Raw genomic sequence first — 17,965 nt, 5'->3', positions numbered from 1 at the left:
CATGTGGGAACAGACAGACAATCCACGCAACACTTCAGGCGGTTGCCTCGCCTGTCTATCATCCTGGAATGCAATTTTATTCAGAGAGTAATCGGCTGACCAGTGACAGTGACATCTCATGAGAGAAGCTAGCGAATCGGATTGGGATAGTACCTGGTTGTGGAAATGTGGAATTCGATGGAGCAGACGAAATGAAGGCGGCACAGATAGATGGTCGCGCACCAGAGATCAAAACGGTCACATGCTCCTCAATAGGCAGAGAGACTCGCGCGGCGAGCTCATCGCTCAGCAGCGTTATCCGGTTCACCTGGGAACCGGCGGGGCCAGGGAAGTTGTTGGTCCGGGCGTGTCCGCCGCGCCGCCCTGCAGCCTCCGCGGCTGCCTCGTCGCCATGACGGATAGAATCAGCACGGTGTCCGTCCTACCTCCGGCACAGCGCATCTTCCGCCAGCACCAGGCCGTCCCGCGGCGCGCAGACGCAGAGTGCGAAGGAGTGGCCGGCCGCGGCGAGGGCGCACGGCGCAGCTAGCAGTCTCGCGGCGAGAGGCCTCCATCCAGGGCCGAGCCGGGGAAATTGGTGGCTCTGTACAAGACATTAAAATGAGGTATTTCCTCTAGTTAAATAATAGAATTATTGATACATGTACTATAATAATATTTTGCATTATAATAGAATAAAACATATCTGTTGAACTCTTTATTTGAATAACATCATTCTTTTAGTGTTTCTTGAGATGAAACCCTCAATTATATTTTCATATTCAATCTTCTCCAAAATTGCACTCTCAAGAGCAATTGTAGCCAAATTAGTTAGTCTTTGTTGTGTCATTGTAGAACGCAAATACGACTTCAATAGCATTAGTTTAGAGAAGCTTCGTTCTGCTGATGCAACCGTCACTGGAATAGTTAATAGAACCCTATATGCAATGCTTGCATTTGGAAAAGAATCATGTCGCTTTAGAAATTTCAAAATTTCAGCAGGTCCCATATTTTCATCTGGCAGAAAATTTTGAAGGAACTTCAACTCAGTATGCAATTCATTGGCATCAATATCAGATTTCCCATCTTTTCTAAGGGCAGCCTCTAGATTATCACTAGAAGATTTTAAGCTCTTATTGTCCAATGATTTTAGCGCTTCTGAAGTAAATAAGAACCCAAAAATTTTCTCAAAACCTTGATATTGTTCAAATATCCTTGTAAGTGAGCAAATTGCTTGATCAACAATAGGTATGAAATGGTTGATTCTAAATGTCTCTTCTGCAGACTGCGTGCTAGCATCTGTGTCACCTGGGTTCTCATAAAAAAAAACTCTTTCTTTTAATTTGTCGTGGTTTACGAAATGATGCACTAATATCCATATCAAGTGCAATGTCTTTGGCTATCTCCAATGCTTGCGGAAAGCCTATTTTCCTATACTCTTTCAAGAAAGAAATCAGGCCCTGCACTTTCTCAATAGCAACATCAATAAGCATATTTTTTGCTTGCAAATGTTTGCTTACTAAATTAATGGCATACAATATCTCATACCAAATGACAATTGCCACTATAAACGAGTACTCTCCAAGTTCATTATTTGCCAATCCACTAGCCTCACTGCTTGTTTTTGGATCATTGTCAATATCAGCTACCTGAAGTAGAGCCTCCCGAATATCTCCACATTGAAATCTGATAGCTTTAACACTTTCAACACGACTCTCCCAGCGTGTGGCTGACACTGACTTAAGAGTCAATCCTGTTATGTTATCTTTAAGAATCTGCCATTTCTTAGTAGACTTAGCAAAAATTATATAGATCCGTTGAATGATTCCAAAGAAGTCTTTTGCTTTACCACAAGTCTGAGCCATATCACAAAGTGTTAAATTAAGATTGTGCCAACTACAAGCAGAATAGAAAGCTCTAGGATTTACATCCAAAAGTTTCTTTTGAACCCCATTTTTGCTTCCTTTCATATTTGACCCATTGTCATATCCTTGTCCTCTCACATCATCTATATCAAGATCAAGTTTTTTAGTTCATTTTGTAGAACATTAAAAAAATCCCTGCCCTGTTGTATCATTTACATCCAAAAATCCTAGAAAAGATTCTTCAATGCAAACATGGCCTGAAGATAAATCCACATATCTTACAATTAAAGACATTTGTTCCTGATGACCCGCATCAGGGGTACAATCAAGAATGATAGAGAAATACTTTACCTTCTTTATTTTCTTAATAATTTCTGACTTAATAGCAAGAGCAAGCATGTGTATCAACTCATTCTGAATCTTGAAATCAAGATAATAACTTTGAGTTTCATTATTTGTGATGCGCCGAACATGCTCTTGCATAATTGGGTCAAATTCAGCTAACATCTCTACCAAACCAAAGAAATTTCCATTGCTGTCTTCATACAGTTTGCTGTTAGTACCACGGAAAGCCAAATTATGCTTGGCTAGGAAATTTACAATGCAAACAAGCCTAAACAAAACCTTTCTCCAATGGTCCTTTTCTTTCTCAAGCTGTCGCTGAGCATCTTTATCTATAGTTTGATTCTTTTGCAATCTATTACGCAGCTCATACCAAGTGGTCATACTTAAGACATGACCAGCACTTGTCTCATGCTCTTTAAATCTATTAGCAAGATGTAGCCAATCGTTATACCCTTGATTTGCCAATAGACCTTTCCGATACCCTTTTGTGAATAATTTGCAACCAAAACAAAAGACTCTATCAAGCTCCTTAGAATAAACAAGCCAATCTCTATTACAAAGCTCCCCGTTTGACAAAACTCTATTATAGAATAATGCAGAAAACCTTCTAGAAAATTTATCCTTAGGATCTTTCTGAATTAATAAGTTCTTCTAGGGCCCTTTTCTGCTAAAATGTCAATCTGTCTAGGATTAAGAGAATCCCAATATCTTGGATCAAATATATCTTGTTGAAAAGATTCACTAACATCCCCATCAGGTGACATATTGACATTAACATCAACACTAGCAGGAATATTTGTGCTATCAATAGGCACATCCTCAACCACATTGTCACCTATATTATTAGTTGCAGTTGCAGGTTCTAGATCAGCTGGTTGATTTGCGGACTCAATTACAGAGGATACTTGCGGTTCTTTAAAAACAAACCGATCCATATCCCCTTTCTGAGATTGCACAAGTTTCTCAATTCTTTGTTTTTTCTTGCGCTTTTGAAAACCAGATTCATGCTTCCTAGTCGACATGCTAGACTTCTAACAAAATTGATAATATATATGCAGCACTAATTAGAAAAGATGAACATGTGATAAATTAGTTAGCAAGGCAGTGAAGAACTTGTAGGCAGCACGTACCAATCTGAATCGGCTTCAGGCCTGATTGGCTTCCTGTCCTGGTCTCTGCACCGTGCCGGAGCTGGATTGCAGAAGGCTGCCGCACGATCAATTGAATGACCAGCGATCAACGATGAGATTAGTGGAGCGTGTTGTGGGGAGTTTTGGGATCGGAGGCAAGAGCGATCAGTGAGATCCGCCGTCCGCGTCGCCGAGTAACAAGCAAACAAGAAGACGAAACGATGGCCGCGGCGTGAGACGTCTTTTGAACTTCTAATCTCCTACTTCAGAACTCTAATACACCTAGCCACCTGGGCCTTAAACAAACTTGCTGGGCCTTAATACATGGACGTGGGCTGTTGTTATATTTTTACTAAAAAAATATTGTATACAAACTACTAATACATATATATTTTGGGGCCCTCAAAATTGGAGGCCCTGTACCATCGCACAGGTTGCACTCCCACAGGCTTGGGCCTGCCTCCATCGACGACCTGGACCTTGGGCTCGCTGTCACCAAGCTCAAGTACGCCAAACCGTGGGCGCCAGAGCTTCGCGGCGGCGACGAGGTTGGTGGACGGGCCGGCGGCGGTGGCTGCGCCGTTGTCATGTCGCCGGCTTTACAGATTAACCCCTATTTGTATCCGGAATATTTTAGAAAACTCCTTGGCTCGCGATTACTAATCGCGATCCGATATTTTTAAAAATACCCCCTGAATCGGATATTTTGCATATAGAGCCTCCATATTTTACAAATAGACCCTCTTCTCGCTTCTTGACCTCCGTTCATCTCGACGGCCCGGATGCTGCGCGGGCTCCCGTCCGATGCAGGCGGCGTTGCCCCACGGATGCCTTGCCGCCGCGATTTCTTCAACCAAAGGGCGCTCCGATATGCCAATGGCGGCCGCATCTCCGTCCTGTGCTGCAGCACGCGGCTCGGCCTCTTGCTAGCAGGGCGAACAGCCGTGGCAGAACTGGGCCCCCGCGCCGGCGCCTTCAACCACACTGCCGTGGAGGCGGCCTCGCCCGGTCGGCCTTGGAAGCCGTCCCCGCGGCCCAGTCGTTTCCTCGTCCGTCCTCCAACGGAACCGCGTGCCTGCGCCGCCGCCGAAACTTGGCGCGCCGCGCGTTGCCCGGGAGTTGGTTATCCCCCCGCACATTTTTCTGAATCGCCAAGCGCGCAGGGGTCTTCTCCTCTGCAGCTCAAGCAACCGATCGAATGCTGCTCCAAAGTGCTGCTATGCCTGCGACAGTCTCGTGTGTTCATAAGCATACGTCATCATTAACTGATATCCTAATTGCTAATTGCTGAATACACTGACATGATTTGCTTACTGAATGAACATTGCTTCTGAATTCTGGCGCGTGTTATTCCGTTAGCAAGCTGTTTGCTGATGATGTGTGTGGTTTGCGAGCATTCCCTTCTGATCGGGTTTATGACGCAAGCATTTTTACTGATACATTAGCATGAAAACGAATCTGCTAGTGCTAGTAGCAACCAGATTATGTGCCTTTTTTTTTTCTTTGTCCGAATGCTTTCACGATTCAGTGAGCTGAGCATCCTGTAACGGATCATTCGATGTGCTGAGAACGAACAGGGAGCATGACAACTGGTTTTCTATCATATTTTCCCCTCAAGTTCCTATTCCGCGGGTGGTGAACATCGAGCTGTATTCCCGTCTTACTTCGACATCCATCCTTTTGCTCATGCAGCAGCGGATTACCAGACCCGGTCAGCAGTCAGTAGAACGAGACCAGTAGGCCACGAGTGCTTCGAGGTCCCGTTTGTTTCCGCTTATTTCCGATTTTGAAGGCTCGATTTTAAAAAATTCAAAAGTCGGATGACTTCCAGAATCAAGAATCAAGAATCCATAATCAGCTGGGAGTCTCGATTCTCAATTCTGGAAGTCATCCAACTTTTAAATTTTCTAAAATCGAACCTTCAAAATAAAAAATAAGCGGAAACAAACGGCACCGAGATCTCCTTCCCCGTCGTAGAGGCACGGGAGCGTGGGCCTAACGGTAGACAGAACTCCACGGGCCACGGCATCTCCAGTGCTCTCCATATCCCCTGCAGCGCCTCTCCTGCCAGGCGCCGCGCACGCGTCCGACCCGTCGACCAGTTCGCAATTTGGGCCGCTAACAACTTGCAAATCGGGCCAGGATTATGAAAAAAACGAGGCCTTAAAACGCGATCGACGTCAACCTGCAGCGACGCGATCTCCCCCTTCCCGGGACGGCACACGAACGGCACAAACGCAGTAAAGGTGCCGCAGATACATTGATGGTAGGCACGGCCGGGATCGTATCTGCCGCGATGCCCGGCTAACGGTAACGCCTGCCTGCCGGAGCCAGCGAAGTGAGCCTGGCCTGGACCTGCTGCCATAACGCTGCAGCTCCGGTACACGCCGTACTCGCTCACGCGTGCAGCCTGCGCGCACTGGACGCTGCCGCTGCGCGCAATGAAACACCCCGCGCTGCGGGGCCTGCGGCGAGGCAGGCGGGCGGGGCTCGCCTCTCTTTCCGCGACCGGGACAAGCGGGGGCACGGGCGTAGACCGTCGCCGTCGCGGCCATTAAAGCCTCGCGCATTCACGCCGCTCACAGGTCGGTCGGACACTCGGACGGATCATCGGAGGAGTACGCGCTCCGCTAGCCTACGGCGGCGATGATGGGCGGCGGGCGCCATCAAGGCGGCCGCGGCGTCAACTCCCTGCTCGGCATTAAACGGCGGCAGGAGACGCGAGGTCGCGAGCCGAGGCCTGGCACTGACCCGCATCATTGCACCCGCTGCCGCGACCGACCGGCGAGCGACTGCGCGGCGCGTGCGCAATCAATGCGTCGCCCGAGGAGTCGTGGACGGCCGCGCAACCGTTTCAAACTGGCAAGATCAATCACCCACGACGAACGAACTGAACTGAACATGCTCACTATACTAGGGAGCTCTGATCAATTGTGGTAGGATTGATTGCCCCTACAGGAACAGGAGTAGTTTCAGCAGTATCACCATTCATGTTCTATCGCCGGCCATAAATTTCCTAGCAGACGCATTTCCGGGAGAAGAAACGGAATCGGAGCCAAAAAAGAGGCGACTCCCCTGTACCCCCCACCAGGTTATACGGATCGATCAACAGCTTGCCTAACTTTACGACGCGGGATGGCGACCGACCGACGGATCGATCCATGGCTCGGCTAGGTGCCGAGGAAGCCGACGTTGAGGTCGATCCGGGGCTTCTTGCTCGCGGCGGGCGCCGCCGGCGCGGGGGGAGCCGGCACGTGGGACTCGCACCGGGGGCACCGCGGGTCGCTCCGGGAGATGAGCACGTACAGGAAGCACCTGGGGCAAGCCGCGGCCACCATTCCCCCTCCGCCGCCGCCGGACGGGGAGTCGCAGCCGTCGCCCTGCTCCACGGCGCCGCCGCAGCTGTCGCCGCCGCGGCGCTTCACGGAGGACGTGGTCACCGACGACGACGACGGCGACGCGCCGGCGCCGCTGTGCTGCTGCTGGTGGCTGTGGTGGTGGTGGCTCTGCTTCCCGCGCTCGAACCGCTCCAGCGCCGTCTTCACCTTCTCGATCGTGCACACGCTGTGGTACGTCGCGGTGGCGCCGCCGGTGCCCGAGGACGAGGCCGCCGGCGCGGGCGCCGTCGTCACGGCGCAGGGCTTGGTCGCGGCAGAGGCCACCGGGAACAGGTTGAGGTCCCTCGGCGCCGCCGGGCACGCGTGCTTCTGCAGGGACACCTTCCCGGGCTGCACGGGGGGAGACACAGTCAGACAGGATTAGCTTTAGCTGCACGTTCGCCATACTTCCTCAGCGGGGTACGAATAAAATAATAATTCCATGAAAGCGTAAGCTAATGCAGCTACTGATGCTGGTACTTATTCTAAACGACTCCGCCTTATGAACATACTCCGTGTGCAAGTACAGATTCTTCTTTTTTATGAGTACCACATGTATTTCGGGAAACACATACTGTGAATTCTTCTCGTTTGGTGTCAGTAGTCTGCGTTTTGTTATTGGGCAGAATCTAGTGGGAATTTTTTTCTGACTCAGGTGGAGCAACTGTTTCATGTAAAATTCAGAGTTCCAGAAAAGAATGGCTCAGATCACAATGGGCAAAAAAGAAAAAATGGGCCTGTTGTAGAACAAGCGAGTTTTGGAATCAAACTTGCAACTTATAATACCGATATAGTAAGCGTGTTGAAACCTGAAAGCCTTGGACAAGACTTTTCCACGTTACCTCTTACGATTGGAAAACATGAACCAAAAGAAGCGAAAAAAAAAGAGGATTTTTTGTTCCACATCCAGGTGCCGTCGCTCAACGAAACATTTCTTTCTATAATTTGCGCCAGTAGCAAGCACGCAAGAAACCCAGAGCGGCGGAGCCGATCAGCTTCCTTTTTCCGCTCAGAATTTCCTTGCTTGCTCCTCAGATAATCAGCCACGGAACGGAGGGAAGATTGGAGCCGCGAGAGAGTTGTTGGAACACGGAGCCGGGGGGGTGGGGCTTACCACGGCGTCAGGCCTGGCGGCGGCGTCCCTGGCGTCGTCGGCGGCCGCGCACCCGCCGAGGAAGTCCCTGGTGACGAGCTCCGCGGCCCTGCCGCCGCTGGCTCCCCGCGCCATGAACCCCACCGCCTCGGCCGCCATCTTCTCCTCTTCTCCTTCCTTCCTACCGCAGCAGCATGCAGCGGGGGGCAAGGGCAGGGCAGGGCCTCTCGACCGATCACGCCTTCGCAGCAGCAGCGGCGGCTGTTCTTGACACGGAGCTAGCGTGGCTCAGGCGAGCAACCGAAGAGCAGAGATGACGAGGAGGAGGAGCAGGGGAGGGAGGAGGAACTGTGGAAGGACGCTCGGCTACGGGAGGAGGGTGTGGCGGCGAGCAGGGGAGGAGGAGGGAGGGAATGATAAAGGGTCGGGTCTTGGAGGCATCGGGGCACGTATGGGCGCGCCATTAATTAAGGTGTTGGAAAGGCAAGGCATGAGGACAAGATTGGCAATGAATGCGAGCGGGGTAGGCCGGGAGGGCCGCATTGATGGCAGATGGCGCCCGCTGTGTGATGGGGATGGACCAGCCTACGCTACCACTCGCTGCTGCCTACTGCTGCTCCGGCCCGCATAGTACTCCCATCTCACCAAGGCCTGGGGTCGCCTCGCCCTCGTCACGCCTCTCGCGTACGCGTACCAATAAAAGGGGGAGGAGCCGTATCGTAGCCCGAACTGGTCGTACAGCCACAACTCCATGCGCAGCAGTTGGGTTGTGCGCGTTGCGTGGGGATCACGCGGGACCCACGCCCCGAGATCTTCTTTGGGATCGGTAAACAATACAGACCCGGTAACCTGAGGATTATTCGAGCACAGGGGATGAAAGAGGAGAGAGAGGTTCATTATGCCAAAAAACTTAATATGCTACGGTCTGTTAAGTTCCTTTACGATAATCTTTTTTTCGCAGCATGCAATCCTATGCCGTATAGGTCCTTTATGTGGAAATGATAAGCATTTTAGAATCTTTATGCTGCAAATAGTTTGGTGGAATAGCTGATTTTATCCTCAAATTTTAATGAAGGATAATTTCATCCATGAACTACCAAATTACCTTTTCAATCCTCAAACTCCTCTATGCAGTTCAATTTACTTCTTCGTCCTACATATCTCGCCATGTTAGTGTGCTATAATAGCATTCAAGAGTTCTCGTTACATCTCGGCACACGGGACTGTCCACGTGGCACACTTCTTCTAGGATACGGGATGAGACATAGCCCACGCCCTACATCTGTTGTAACTACTCGTAATGCAGTATGATTACCCGTACAACAGTGAAACTACCCGAGAAGTACTCGGGTAGGACTCCTGGGTTATACCCGACTAGAATTTCCATGTAAACTTGTACCCCAAACTATATAAGGGCGGACAGGGACCCTCTCAGGGAGAATCATCATCAAAGGCAATACAAACCACACAGGACATGGGGTATTGCACTCTCGGTGGTCCGAACCTGTCTAAACCTTATGTTCCTTTACACATTCGAGTTCCTGATCTTGATGACACCCTACCTACAAACTCACCACTTCGAGGGTAATCCCTCAGTGGACGTGGCGGTAAAACACCGACAGCTGGCGCGCCAGGTAGGGGCGTTCATCGAGCATCCACCGGAGAATTCGATGGCATCCTTCACGAATGCTATGCTCGACGAGGGCACAACCTTCATCTTCGGCTCCTGGATCTGCGTCGCCAACCTTTTGGGTGGCTTTAACAGCCACCTAGCCAACTCCAAGGAGCCGGAGGACTCTTCATCAACTACAAGCAGCAACCTCGATGATATGCTGCTTCCCGATCTAGCCCAGCAGACCGAAAAGATGTCTGTTTTCAACGCGATTTCCACTCGTGACGCACCAGGTCTAGTCGGGTCGGATCCAAACCGATTTGTAAAAACCACACGATCTAAATCCCTCTCCAACTTGGAGAAGAATTGGAACTATCGCTCAAGATCAAGGACGTGGGCGCCACCTCTTGCCGGGAGGCTCCCATTTTTGACATCTACTCGGACTCTAACGAAGAGTACTCTCCGTGCAACACTACACCTTCAAGTCGGCTCTGAAAAAGACTCGGAGATGAGGGAGCCACCGCTTGTCACACAGCCCCCGCCTTGAAAACCATTTGTAACCCGACGGCTACACCGAAACGCTTTCGGGCAACTTTCTCGGTTTAACCGCCACATCAACACCATAAGGACGTTTTATGTACTGGAAGGGCTTTGAGCCCTCTGAACTACTCGATTACAAATCCCGCCTTGTGGCCTTCACGCAGGAGCTACCCTTCCAGGAGGGTAGACACCTCTCTCCCATTGCGGAAGAAGGAGAGAGTAGCACATAGCTACTTAAGTACAGTCTTAGGGCTAACCAGTCACCGGATCGCCAAATCTGCATAGCTTCCCTTCGCAACACGAAGGAAGATGAGCTGGGCACCCAGTATGACAATGAACAACTCACGGATATCTCAGCCGATGAGCCCACAGCTAATGCTCCACAAGATGAAGACGAGGAGCACCGAAAGACCCGGCAGGCAAAGAACGCCAAGCCCGCTCAACGTAGGCGCAACACATAGAATCCTGCCTGCGAACCAAGGGATCTCAACAACGCTTTTGCAGCAGTCGCAGATCGTGAGTACCGTACGCCGATTGGCGCCATCGGCTCCTAGCTCAACAACTCCCATCCAATCCTTAGATACAAAGGCTATAGTACTTGATCCAGCGCGCGCTTGTGCAACTCGATGGGCAACATCCAGTGTCTTATACTCAGAATCAGCCCTCGAGGTCTGAGCACTATGGTGATACCGCGCTGGTCAGTCGCACCCCTGGAGGAGGGTCCGGGAGCCGGACGAACGACAACCGCCAGCGCAATGAGGGCCCCCCCATCCGCGTATGGCAACAATGAACAAGAAGTACAACAACCCACTCGCAACCAGCGTGGGGCAAGGCATCACGGCCATGATCCAATCGAGGCCAACCTCCACGATGCTCCTACGATCGACCTTAGGTAGAAGATCAATGAAGGCCGCGATGTGGCTTGTTATTGAAGCAAGGAGAAGGGACCATACCGGCAGGCACCACGATGACAACAACAGCGACTGTTTCCCCACCTTCACCACCAGCATCACCGACAAGTCCTACCCAAAGGATTTCAAACCAGTCGGAATCCCCAAGTATAACGGAAAGCAAGACCCGCACTAGTGGATTCGTTGCTACTCCATCACCATTGAAATTTCAGCGGGATCCAACTCCACCAAGGCTCTCTACTTCCCGATGGCTCTAGAGCCCGAACCCCTCAGGTGGCTTGAAAGCCTCAAGCCAAACTCCATCAACTCGTGGCAGGACCTCAAGAGGACCTTCATCGACAACTTTTAGGGATCCATGATCAGGACGGGCACTCACCACGACCTGTCCCAGGTGAAGCAAGAGCTGAACGAGACCCTAAGATCCTACACACGATGTTTATTCGAGACGCGCGCCTCCATCGCTAACATCACCGATGAGGACATCATCCGTTGTTTCCAAAATGACCTCTTCTCGAAGAACACGTACCACAACTTCGGGCGCAACTATCCGACTACTGCCGTGGAGCTGCGCGACATGATGGCGCGGTGGGCTGACCAGGAGGACGAGAAAAATGACAGCTTCCCCAAGCGCAACCACGACAAGCACGGCAGTGGCAACTGCCACTTCAATAAAAGCCAGCGGAACCACTCGGGGAACACCCGAAAGCGCAACTCAGACCATAAAATCACGGCTGTCGAGCGCAACCCGCGTGGCAAGAAGTCGTGGAACAACCACTCAGAATATGAGTAAGTCATGCACAAACAATACCCGATACACCCGAAGTCGGGGTACACGCTTTTCGAGTGGTTCCCGCTCGTCCTAAACTCTATCGTGGTGGGCTCACAGCTCACCCGAGTACTCATCGACGGTGGGAGCGGCCTCAACCTGCTCTTTGCGTGTACTCTGAAGAAGATAGTACTGGATGTAACATCCCAGTTTTCATCACTATTGAAAGAAATGCAAAACAACCCTCTAGTTCCTTCTCCACTAAGTAAGAGTGGGATATTTTCAAGTCAACCCTCTAGTTCCTTCTCCATTAAGCAGGAGTGGGATATTTTCAAGGCAACCCTCTAGTTCCTTCTCCACTAAGCAAGAGTGGGATATTTTCAAGGCAACTCTCCAGTTCCTTCTCCATTAAGTAAGAGTGGGATATTTTGAAGTCAACCCTCTAGTTACTTCTCCATTAAGCAAGAGTGGGATATTTTCAAGAAATACTCTAGAATTAGTAATAAGTAAAATTTTAAAAATGCTAGGATATTTTGGAATTCTCTAGAAAGGGGACACTTGTCCTAGTACCATGGCTTCCCTTGACCTATAAATAGAGCCCCCCTTTGCCATGCCATCCACCCATGAGCAAGGTAGATAAGTTGTGGTAAGGCTAGAAGGGTGAGTGTTGGACTAGCCACTTAAAGGTGTGCGTTCCTTCGTGACTTTGTCGCTCCAATAAGATAAGTGTTAGTCTCCTGGTTAAACTTGACTACTTAGTATATAGGTTGTGATTCATCTGTTGGTAGGCTCCACCTCGCCATAAATCGGGGTCGTCGCGCACAGTGCCGGCCTAGATTTTTCCACCGCGCGAACCGCCTCACCTCGTTCATAAAAGAAGCCGACGCCCCTCCATGCCGTCCTCACCCGCACTCGCTCCCGCTCGCGCACGCGCGACACGCTGGCCCCACGACGGGACTGCGCACTGCCGTCGGCACCGCGCCGTGCCGCCCACCTCTGCGTCCCCACCTCGCCCACGCCGCTGCAGCGTCCTCGCCGGCGTAGCCGCCTCGACGCTCGCGCCTTCAGCGCTGCCGCTGTTTGAGTTGACGGCGAGCTGCCGCAGCCCACGCCGGCACCCGTCCCTGCGCGATGCCGCTGCTGCTCCCCTCGCCTATAAAAGGAGCAAGGCCGTGACGAACCCCATCATCAGCCCAAGCACACCGAGCCGCTTCACTCCGCTAGCTAAACCACTTCTCACGAGCCCAGCTCACTCAAGAGACGAAGCTCCAACAGTTAACCCTCTTCATCGAGCTGTTCCGCGTCAAGGTGAGATAGCAGGCAGCTCCCCGACTATTAACTCCGCAATACTAATAAAGACCCAAAACACCCACCAGGCCGTGAGCACCTAATCCAAATCATTCTATTTGAATACCAGCCAATACTGTAAACCCAATATCTCCTTCATATCAACTCCTTTTCACATAACTCTTCTTCCTAAACTCTCCTCAAATCATATACTATCTATTCCTCCTATTTTCATCTCCATTTGAGCTTATTTTATAGCTTGCTTGTGTTTGTTTGCCGGTTGTGCCGTTTCCACCGTAGATCACGGAGTGATCGACGAGGAGCCTGTCAAGGAGTACGAAGGCCAGTACAGCGGGCCGGAGCCAGAAGACCCGTACCGCGAGCAGGAAGCCGCCGCCACCGACGCGTACGTAAGCGAAGGCAAGTTTCATCGACCCCTAGGCGAGCGGTTGCATCCATGTGAGGACGTCTAGTTGTAGCGCTGGTGTAGGATCGATTACATATACCGGTACTTGAGTGATTGAGTGTGCTCATCCATGCATATAAGTAGTTATGCATATCCAGAGTTGAGACTAGGATATGAAGGAATTTGGCTGAGGCTAGGGCAGCTGGGTACGCTGGAGCCGGCGCTACCGTGGTGGTAGACTAGCAGGTGAGTGCTACCGTGGAGGTAGGCTCGAGTTAACATGTTGAGGGATGGTTGCTGCCCTGGTGAACCATAAGGACCGAGTTGTTTTGACATCTCACCTAGCTTATTTTAGTACGACCACAGGTTCCGTTATGGGCCGGACTTAGCCTAATCCCACTGGTTAGCCTGACGGTCGCAGGGATGGTTCACGGGTATAGACCATTGGGGTCAGGACCCGAGGGTTTGTGCGGCCGGGCTGGGGTGTAACCACGGCTGGGTGTCGGCTATGTCGGTTGTCCGTTCGGGCAGTCGAGCTTGTGGGTACAGTGTACGACCTCTGCAGAGTGTAGAATCCATTCGAATGGTCCGTGTCCACGGAATGGATAGGCTACGGTGTGGTCCTGACAACTAGTGAGCTACCTACTGTGAGTTGTGTCGGAAAGAGTCGCATACCATGAGTTGCATTGCTAATGCATTGTGTTTAATGTGTGTCGTGCATGTCATTCCCCTCCCGTAGGGTGAGGTGGAACTTGCTGAGTAATTTTGTACTCACCCGTTTATGACTTATTGCAGAGGATCCTGATTTTATGCCTGAGGAAGATGAGTAGTTCGTGCCCTATACCCAAGTCTGGAGTGGTGCCGTTGCAGTAGAAGCCACCATGTCAGATGAAGAGTTTGGCGTTGCGTTTATCACCGCTATTGTTATATTCCTAGTTTGTATTATTATTGTAATCGAACGTATTAAATAAAGCTTTGTATGACTGTGGCACTACTTGTGTAATTTATTTTCACCAGAGACTGTTTTCTGGTGTTTAAATACATGTTTAGCTCCGGTTGTTTAGATCGGGGCGTTTCACTGGACATCTCCAAGATGCTCACTCCCAGCAAAACTCCCTCCTACGGCATCGTCCTAGGTAACGCGGCTACACCACTGGGTCAGTGGTCCTGCCAGTCACCTTCGGGACAAAAGACAACTACCACACCGAGTACATAAAGTTTGAAGTGGCGGATTTTGACTCGTCGTACCATGCCATCCTTGGCAGACCGGCACTAGCCAAATTCATGGCCGTGCCCCACTACGTCTACCTGCTACTCAAGATGCCAGGCAAGACAGGTGTACTCACACTCCGTGGTGACCTGAAGAAGTCGTACGACTGCAACCAGGAGGCGATTAAGTACGCCACGACTTTGCTATCTGCAGAATGAGGCGGTACCAGGGCTACTGGCCAAAATCAAGAATGAGGCGCCTGTTTGGGCTCTAGCAAGAGCCAAGGGTTTAGCGTCTCTCTTTTTGCGAGATTAAACTCTTTACTTTTTACTCGGTTGCCGGTTAACTCTCCTTTCTCTATCAATGAAATAGGCACACTCTCGTGCCCGTTTGTTAAAAGAATTATAGAAATAAAGTTTTTTTTATGAATTATAGCTGACTAGATCATGTAACGAGGGTGTGCCAACATAGCTGTCGGAGGAAATTTCCAGCCGGGTGGCGGAATGCACCCACCTAATCCTAGTTAAGAATGGGTTTGGAGGAGACTTAGAAGCGCTAGATCGGTGAACAGATGAACGCAGGAAAGACGCAAGGATTTAGAGTGGTTCGGGCCGCCGGAGTGTAATACCCTACGTCCACTTAGAAGTTGTATTGGTTGTAGAAGCCTGTCTGTGAGTCCTGTGAACCTTATCTTCTAACGAGTGCACTCTCGCTTTTATAGTCCAAGGGATATGCTTACACTGTGCGGGGCCCCGACAGGTGGACCCGGCCAACAGGAGCCTGTTCCATGAGAGATATGGAGATCTTCATCTCCAGCTCCTCTCCGTAGTCTTCTCTATCGAGAAGTTGATGTGCGTATCTACAGCTAGGATATGGCCGTGTGCAGACTTGTCTTGCATAGTGACCGCTGTCAGTGTTACCCAACAGTGGAGCTGTGTTACCACTGTTGGGTGGGAACCTGTCAGGCGAAGGAGCAGCGCTGACCCGCTATGCCGTTGCCTTCGCGTGCACTGTGGGAGCGCACGCCTTGGCTCTTCTGTTACGGGCCATCATCACGCCGTGTGCGGCGCTGTGACGGGGCTGTACGCCGCCTGCGCACAGTATACGGTGACATGACGCGCCGCCTCGGAAACAGGCGGGCTTACCGTGGTATCAGCCTACCTGCCCCGTGTGTCAGTGCCATGCCATGCTTTTTGACTTAGGCACACCCGGCCCAGCTACCGCATTAAAAGCCGGTAGGTGGGTTGAAGACCCACGAAGGGCCCCCGGCAACGGGCGCGTGGCAGGGCCAGCCGCGCTCCCACCGCGGGGGCGGCACGTGGTGGCACCGGACCCCTTTCTCGGGGGAAGGGGTCCGGGCCCCCGAGGCCGGTTGGAGCGGCCAGGTCTGTGATGGTCCGGCCATCACACGTGGCGGCCCCGGACCTCCCTGGGGAGTCCGGGTCCGCGAGAGCTACCCTCTCCAGCCTCCCTGGGCACGCGGAGGCCCCGGACGTGGAAGAGCACGGGGAGGGTCCGGAGATTACGGATTGTGAGCCGCTAAAGGCCTGGACACCCTAGCAGAAGGTACCCCTGTTCGTATGTACCGACAATAGCATACTACGAAGAACTAAATTTAGACTTATGGAGAAGTTTGGAAACTGAAACAGTCGTTTTGGAGTTTAGGGATTAAGTTGAGCTTCAGCGGAATGTTTGAGGATGAAATCAACTACTCTGCCAAATAGTTTTAAGAAAAATCATTTTTGTACAGCTATCTTGTTTAGTAAATTAAAGGTTTTTACGAGTCCATACGAGCATTATGATGTTCAATTGTCTTCATGGGGCCCTGAATGATGCTGCCGATGGTTTCATACCCACAGACCCAATTCAATTTTTTTCCACCATCAGAGGAGGCCCGGCTGGCCGGCTCAACTCGTTCAGGTTCGATGAAAAAGTCGGAGCAAGCAGAACCCTCCCCGTCGTTCGTTCATCTTGATCTAACGTGACACGATACTAGCAGCGCGCTAGGATTTTTCGTCGCATGGAATCAATTTCTAAAGTTGACGTGATTGATCCGCCGTGTACGTGAGTCGCGACCGGCACTAAATACGCGCCAGCAAACACCCCTCTGCCGCTGCAGACCGTTGAACTGCCTTTCCCTGCTCCTTCACGAAAAAAATGGGTCCCAAATAGACCCAATTCAGACCCACTGACCCCATCGCGATCCATCGCTCGATCGATCAAGCAGCAGCTGGGCTTGGCGGGCCGGCGACGAGTTTAATGAGGCGCGCGCGCGCGCGACGGCGTGTCGACATTGAAGGAAGACTCCCCGGCCCGGCCGAGTGTAGCAGTTGGAGGGGAGCTCGAGACGGGCGGCGCCCCCCGCCCGCGCTGGGCGCGGTGGCTGGGCGTGGTAGGTGGCGGTGGCGCAGTCAGAGAGAGGGTCACGGGCGGTGGCGGAGGAGGTCGACCTCACCCTCGTCACGGAGGCGGAGACGGAGATGGAGGCCGGTCAAGGGGAGCGCGGCCAGCAGCGGCATTAATGCGGCCCGGGGGCCGGGTCAGACCGGCCTCGCAATTCAATGGCGCTAGGTGCCTGGGTCCACGGGGAGGCGCTCGCGTCTCCGCAAAGCAAATCCTCACGCAATCATGGGGGCGCGCATGCAATCTAGTGTGGTCGCTGCGGGGTGGGCCCGGGCGTGGCAAATTTGGTTTGGGTAGAGAGAGAGAGAATGGTAGAAGCAATTCGGCCATGCTGCGTCGAGGCTATTGTGTCCAGGTCAGTAGCATTGGAGCGGGCTGGCGGATGTCTATCGATCAGGTAGGCTAGCAGACTCCAATCAATGCGATGCGTGAACGCCTGGGACGACTGGTAGTTGCTCGGCCGTTGCCCTCGCCTGCCTGCGCCCGGATTCCCCCCTTCTCGGCGTCCAGTTTACGTAACGCAGACGTGCAGTGCTATAGTGTTCGGAGAACGATCCGTCCAGCGCCACCTGATTTGCTGGACACCTTTTGCGAAACCAAAGAGGTAATGGATCACTTGCTGCGCCAAGTATCCATCCATGTTCCTCCTCCAGTCCTGGTGCCGGCTCGAAACGTGGAGCGGGCGCGCGCGCGCAGCAACGCCCCGTAGCCGTGGTAGCCCCGTAACCACCGCGCACCGAGGGGGGCCGGCCCGGGTACTACCGGCAGCGTGGCCCAGCGTCGCCGCGAAAGCGAAACGGGCACGTCCAGACACGGCGTCGTATGAGAACGGGACATCGGCGTCGCTGTTACGACCGTCCATCGCAGGCTCTCGCTCGTCAGAAGTTACGGCCGGGGGGCCCGGACGATGGACATCGCTGTTAACGAGTCGGTCGCGGCCTGCGCCCTGTTCAAGCCCGGCGGCCGGGCGGTACTTCTGAATTCTGATTTTGATCTGCTCACCGTACAAGTAACTTACTACGGCGACGGCGGTTACTGCGT

The 17,965-nt window shown here is 52.1% G+C and overlaps 2 protein-coding genes across 2 annotated transcripts; both read right to left on the bottom strand.

Annotated features, from left to right (window-relative positions):
- Positions 1 to 2,827: 2,827 nt before the first annotated feature.
- On the bottom strand, positions 2,828 to 3,211 carry LOC112872719. Its single transcript, XM_025935785.1, has one exon. It carries the CDS (start codon positions 3,209 to 3,211, stop codon positions 2,828 to 2,830), a length of 384 nt encoding a protein of 127 aa, XP_025791570.1.
- Positions 3,212 to 6,215: 3,004 nt separating this feature from the next.
- On the bottom strand, positions 6,216 to 8,291 carry LOC112878172 (homeobox protein B-H1-like). Its single transcript, XM_025942596.1, has 2 exons — positions 7,811 to 8,291; positions 6,216 to 7,047 (listed from the first exon to the last, which is right to left on the bottom strand). The coding sequence occupies exons 1-2, from the start codon at positions 7,946 to 7,948 to the stop codon at positions 6,490 to 6,492; spliced, it is 696 nt and encodes a 231-aa protein (XP_025798381.1). The 5' UTR covers positions 7,949 to 8,291; the 3' UTR covers positions 6,216 to 6,489.
- Between the last annotated feature and the right edge of the window lie 9,674 nt (positions 8,292 to 17,965).

This window comes from Panicum hallii, chromosome 9 (assembly GCF_002211085.1).
Source record: "Panicum hallii strain FIL2 chromosome 9, PHallii_v3.1, whole genome shotgun sequence".
Classification (NCBI taxonomy): Eukaryota; Viridiplantae; Streptophyta; class Magnoliopsida; order Poales; family Poaceae; genus Panicum; species Panicum hallii.
The sequence above is the reverse complement of the archived record's forward strand: the minus strand, read 5'-3'. Positions and strand labels throughout refer to the sequence as shown.

Excerpts from the sequence above, each read along its gene's own strand:
- LOC112878172 (XM_025942596.1), bottom strand. The coding sequence starts at position 7,948 with ATGGCGGCCGAGGCGGTGGGGTTCATGGCGCGGGGAGCCAGCGGCGGC. Across the intron at positions 7,048-7,810 it reads CCGCCAGGCCTGACGCCGTG|CCCGGGAAGGTGTCCCTGCA; the intron begins GTAAGCCCCACC and ends CCCCCCGTGCAG.
- LOC112872719 (XM_025935785.1), bottom strand. The coding sequence starts at position 3,211 with ATGTCGACTAGGAAGCATGAATCTGGTTTTCAAAAGCGCAAGAAAAAA.